Below are 6,000 nucleotides of genomic sequence, written 5' to 3'. Positions count from 1 at the left end.
GGCCGGAACAAAAGCATGGATGGAGTGTTTGTGTGAACTAATATAAATTCAAAGTAAACATCATTACATAAAAGGGTACGGTCTTTTTTTTTTTAGCTTTATTCATTTCAAACGGGCTGGATCCGGCCCGCGGGCCGTAGTTTGCCCACGGCTGGCCTAGAATAGTGCATGATACAAAGAAGGCTCTCTGTGCATTTATGCAATGAATGAATAAATAGTGAATATAAATATCTTATTAAAATTTATTTGTATTTATTTTTGTCTTTCAGGTTGGGAAGGTCCACCTCCACCTAGAGGCTGTGAAGTTTTTGTAGGAAAAATACCTCGTGATATGTATGAAGATGAGTTAGTCCCTGTATTTGAAAGAGCTGGGAAGATATATGAATTTCGACTTATGATGGAATTTAGTGGTGAAAATCGAGGTTACGCTTTTGTGATGTACACTACAAAAGAAGAAGCCCAGTTAGCCATCAGAATTCTTAATAATTATGAGATTCGACCAGGGAAGTTTATTGGTGTATGTGTAAGCTTGGATAATTGCAGATTATTTATTGGAGCTATTCCCAAGGAAAAGAAAAAAGAAGAAATTTTGGATGAAATGAAGAAAGTTACAGAAGGAGTTGTAGATGTCATTGTTTATCCAAGTGCGACTGATAAGACTAAAAATCGTGGTTTTGCATTTGTTGAATATGAATCTCACAGAGCTGCTGCTATGGCCCGGAGAAAACTAATTCCAGGTAAGCCTATCCTTTTAAAGGTTATTTTTCCATATTCTCTTTATTGTAAATATTAAAAATGACAGTACCTTATAGATCAATATTATGAAAATACATAATGCCTTTAGAGGAATAAGGATTAAGTTAGTAAGTAAATGAAGAAGTTGTTTATATGAAATAAATAATTATTTATAATTTACTGATAAATGGATGATATATTTATAAGTTAATTGTTGCTTATTAAAAATTCAAAAGACAATGTCTAATTCTTCTAATGATCTTTCTTTGAAGTATATTTGTTTGTCTTAAAATTAATTTCACCATAAGTTCTGATTAGGTTTGCTCTAGTAAATTTTCATGTGAGTGGGAAACTATAATACTTAACCAAATATATTGATATGTATTTGAGTTTCCGCTTCTTTGGAGAAACAGATTTACTTAACAGTATTTGACTTCTGTTTCAATTGTCTTCAAATTAACTTATTCTTTTTTGTAGGAACATTCCAACTATGGGGCCATACCATTCAAGTAGATTGGGCTGACCCAGAGAAAGAGGTTGATGAGGAAACCATGCAGAGAGTTAAAGTTCTCTATGTTAGAAATTTAATGATCTCAACTGCAGAGGATACAATTAAAGCAGAATTCAATAAATTCAAACCTGGTGCAGTTGAAAGAGTAAAGAAACTCAGAGATTATGCTTTTGTTCATTTTTTCAACCGAGAAGATGCAGTGGCTGCTATGTCTGTTATGAATGGGAAGTGCATTGATGGAGCAAGTATTGAGGTAACACTGGCAAAACCAGTAAATAAAGAAAATACTTGGAGACAGCATCTTAATGGTCAGATTAGCCCCAATTCTGAAAACTTGATTGTGTTTGCTAACAAAGAAGAGAGCCATCCAAAAACTCTAGGCAAGCCACCAGCTCTTCCAGCTCGTCTCAATGGTCAGCATAGCCCAGGCCCCTCTGAAATTGATAGATGCACTTACCCATTTTTTCCTGGAACAAAGCTTACTCCAATTAGTATGTATTCTTTAAAATCAAATCATTTCAATTCTGCAGTAATGCATTTGGATTATTACTGCAACAAAAATAATTGGGCACCACCAGAATATTACTTATATTCAACAACAAGTCAAGATGGCAAAGTACTCTTGGTATATAAAATCGTTATTCCTGCTATTGCAAATGGATCCCAGAGTTACTTCATGCCAGACAAACTCTGTACTACGTTAGAAGATGCAAAGGAACTGGCAGCCCAGTTTACATTACTTCATTTGGGTAAGTTTAAAAATACTTTAAATAATATTGTGGAATATGGAATATTATAGATTATTTATAAATTCATTTATTTTGAATTCAACATTAGGGGTGAGTATTTAACAAATTTTACCTCAGTTTTATGAATTTGTGGTAAATTTCATTGAGACTTTCCTCCTATAGGGACTTCCTATGTTTAGCTTATTTATTTTTTAAAATATGTTTTTATTGATTTTAGAGAGAGAAGAAGTGAGAGGGAGAGAGAGAAACATTGGTGTGAGAGAGAAACATCTATTGGTTGTCTCCTGCACACCCCTTACCGAGAATCAAGCCAGCAACCCTGGCATGTGCCCCGACCGGGAATGGAAATGGAGACCTGTTGGTGCATGGGAGGATGCTCAACCAACTGAGTGAGCCACACCGGCAGGGCTATTTAGTTTTTTAAAACATTATGTATTTACTTTAGAGTTTATGATTCCGTTTCATTAGTTTGTTTTGCAATGACTGATCCTAATTTGAAATAATTTCCATATAAGTTACAAGGTTTGTTACTTAAACCACTTTCTTTGGTAAAGCCTACCCAGTAATCTTTTTTGAGGGTAGGGGTAGGAAGTTGGTAGAATCAGGCATTTCAGATGGGTCATTTGTAGACACAGACTTATGCTCACCAATCTGGAAATTACTCATGAAAGTCAAAAAGCACTACAAGATGTTTATGACCATTAATTTCAGGGTTTGAAAAAAGTAACTTTCTCTAAAACATTTAAGGGATAGTTAAGAAAGGCTTTGGATCCTTTTGTAGTTCATAAGCGTGATGATTGGGTGTTCACACTTTTAAAATAATATATTTTATTGATTTTTTACAGAGAGGAAGGGAGAGGGATAGAGAGTTAGAAACATCGATGAGAGAGAAACATCGATCAGCTGCCTCCTGCACACCCCCCACTGGGGATGTGCCCACAACCAAGGTACATGCCCTTGACCAGAATCAAACCTGGGACCCTTGAGTCCGCAGGCTGACGCTCTATCCACTGAGCCAAACTGGTCAGGGAAAGGGTGTTCACACTCTTATGTGGGATGTGCCTCCCACCAACCTTGTTACATCTTCAGCACATTTTCCCTCTGACATAAAAAAAGAAAGACTTGGGGACATATGTTAACTAAATATTTGGCACTGTGAAGGAAGAGATGTAATACTGCTCTGGTATTTTCCTACTTTCCGGTTTTTTGGTGTTTTGTTAGCTACGCACTTCCCACCAGTTTGTCTCATTTTTAAAATTGCAGCTATATATTTCAATTGGTGATGACTTTGTGCCCCAAATAATATTTATTAGAAGAATAGTAGTTTCTTAAAAATCAACTATAAAAAGGAAAGATTACAAACTAAGGATTATAATTGTGTTTTTTTATTGCAGTAGTCAAACTCGCTAAGCTTAACATTGATTTGTTATATGATTGCAGAATTGTACTACTGAAGCTTATATCCAATTAAAATTGATATCCTTAAATTTAAGATAATAAAAGAAAAACATTACCAAAAGAGAAAGTAATTTTTACATGTTATTTAGATTTACTTATCCATTATAGCCACTCCCCATAGTATTATGAATATTTTTAGGAGAATATTTTTAGGACTAAAGGTAGAGTTCCCTTCAAAGAAACTTTTCAGTACTATCCTTAGTTATTATTTTGGAAATATTTGGTAATTTTAGTCATTTAAGTTAATAAACTATTAGGTATGGTTTCCATCAATGTACATAATAGAAACCTTCCATTTTTCTTTTAATAAAGACAAAGGTAAATATAAAATTAGGTGGGTAGCAAATAATTCAAATTAGGGTTTTTAGAGAAAAATGGATCAAATTATTCTTTTGGAGTAACTATAGATAATTAGTTGCTGAGCAAGATTTTCCCAGGATACTTGTATCTGATCCAACATGGTAATGCTGAAATATAATTTATTTCTATCCTCACTTATTTCCCTTACAAATTTAACTTAAATGTGATTCTTAAAACATAGTCTCCTTAGTTTATTTTATGTTAGATTTTTTTGTTTAGACATGGTTTCTCCATCTGGTTCTCCCATAAAGAAGCTCAGATGTTAAATGAAACCGGAGGTTTTTCATCAGCTTTTAATTTAATATTAAAATGATTTTTTTTTTTTTTACTTGAGTACTAGGGCCATAGTTAACTTGTTATAGCTTTTAGTTCCCAAAGAAAACCCCTGTTCAGGTACAGTATTCCCTGCTTGATTATGTTAATCAGGAATAAAATAAACTTTAATAAATGAAATCCTTAGAGGGCACAGGCAGTTTGCTTTATAGTCATCTATTTCAGATTTTATCAACTTCATATTAAAGCTTCTTATAATAAAAACTGGAACAATTTGTGTTCTATATATTTTTTCAGTTTCTATTCACCATCAGAAAAAAGAGCTAAGCCAAATATAAGCCAAAATTTTTAATTAAACTCTATGGGCTTGCTTGGATGCAGTATATAAGGCCTGAGGCCTTGTCTACAGACAGTAACAGAAAAATCCGTAGAGGCAACTGAGGAGAAGGAGAGAGGGAATTCAGGATGTGGAAGAGTCAGAGATCAGGGGTCTAGGAATTTATGATCGAAAAACAAATGTCAGCCTTTCAGTTGTCATTTAAGTCATGTCAGGTGCTGTAGACAGCCAGATTATGTGATGCCACATGGCAGGTTAAGGATAGAGTTAATGTCATTGTGGTGATGATCTGATGTGATTTTACCTTCTATTAATTGAGTGTCTGGACTTTTAAAAAGTTGATGCGTTTTTACATGAAGTTTCCTTTACATAAAGTTTGCAGGGTTTAATTGGATGGTTCAGGGTTGAGATCATGGTGGTAGTGTTGTGTTCTTAGAGGGGAAGGGGTGTTGTGTTTGTTACTGTTATCCTGCTAAATATTTACATGTTTTAAGCCTTAGATTTTTCTAAGATCTTGAGAGGTTATTGATTTGTTGTGGCATCCCTCAAATAGAGTTCATTAAGTATTAAATAACCTTTGGCTCTATTTTATTAAATAATTTGAATATAATTTTCTAGTTAGTGAATTTATTATTTTAAGATGATCTCTTTCAGTGTAGTAATTACTTTAATATACTTCTATTTATTCTTTCAACTTGATGCTATTTTTTTTAGTTTGATGCTATTTTGAACATTATTATTTAATCTTACCTTGATCTTTGTTAATTTAGTTTTTTATTTCAGAGCTCTTTAAGACTATACTTTTAATTTCCACTTTGTTTTGGCATTACCATGTTCATTTTTCAAGTTTGAAAAAAAGTAAACTTTATTTAGTTAAATTAAGACTCTCATTAGTGTTATGAGGAAAAATAGAAGTTCTTTAAAGGGGCACTAGGCATCTAAATGAGTACTAGAAATCTGAGAGTTTACTTTTAGTGACCATTTAGTGCTCTTACCAGAATCCCAGAAACACTTGTTATATAGTCCCTTACCATTAATTTTTAAAATATTTTGGGATTATTTTGTTCCCATTTAAAGTGAGCTCTATTTTAAGCAAAATGCCCTTAAATAGGAGGAAAGCTGGAATTAATGCCAAAATTGAACCTTCATTTTTCTTTTACTTCAAAGTTAGAGACTATCTTCATCCTCATAATGTCAGGGAATAACCTCCCTAACCTCAACCCATAGGATAAGAAGTTGTGTTACCTGGTTATATTTAGGAACTTGTAATAAGTGGGATACTCATTGAATTTAATGGGTGGAATACAGAGTTGGGGCATAGGAGATAGATAGCTCTATACCAAATATTTGATGTATGGAGACTTCTTGGGTCATTTAATATCATCTTTTAAAATAAGACCTCTGTTTCAAAATACTGTATCTTTAATAATAGATCAGACGATGAGTGTGAATAATTCTGCTATTCTTAAAATTTTGCCTCTGTTTTGAATTGGGGCCTTCCATTATTGCCACTACTTTCTGCTGGAGGATTATTCATCATCTAGGACTGGAATAAGCAAAATCAAGGAGGTAAAGAA

General features: G+C 33.4%; 1 protein-coding gene across 2 annotated transcripts in view; it reads left to right on the top strand.

Annotated features, from left to right (window-relative positions):
• Positions 1 to 6,000, top strand: part of RBM46 (RNA binding motif protein 46) — a 35,193-nt gene that overhangs the window by 12,698 nt on the left and 16,495 nt on the right. For both annotated transcript variants that reach the window (XM_006770097.2, XM_006770098.2), the window contains 2 exons: positions 270 to 737; positions 1,213 to 1,995. In XM_006770097.2, the coding sequence (XP_006770160.1) occupies positions 270 to 737; positions 1,213 to 1,995 (1,251 nt within the window). The remainder of the gene's footprint in view (positions 1 to 269; positions 738 to 1,212; positions 1,996 to 6,000) is intronic.

The sequence above is a fragment of the Myotis davidii genome, unplaced genomic scaffold (assembly GCF_000327345.1).
Source record: "Myotis davidii unplaced genomic scaffold, ASM32734v1 scaffold323, whole genome shotgun sequence".
Lineage (NCBI taxonomy): Eukaryota > Metazoa > Chordata > Mammalia > Chiroptera > Vespertilionidae > Myotis > Myotis davidii.
This window is presented reverse-complemented; position numbering and strand designations above follow the sequence as displayed.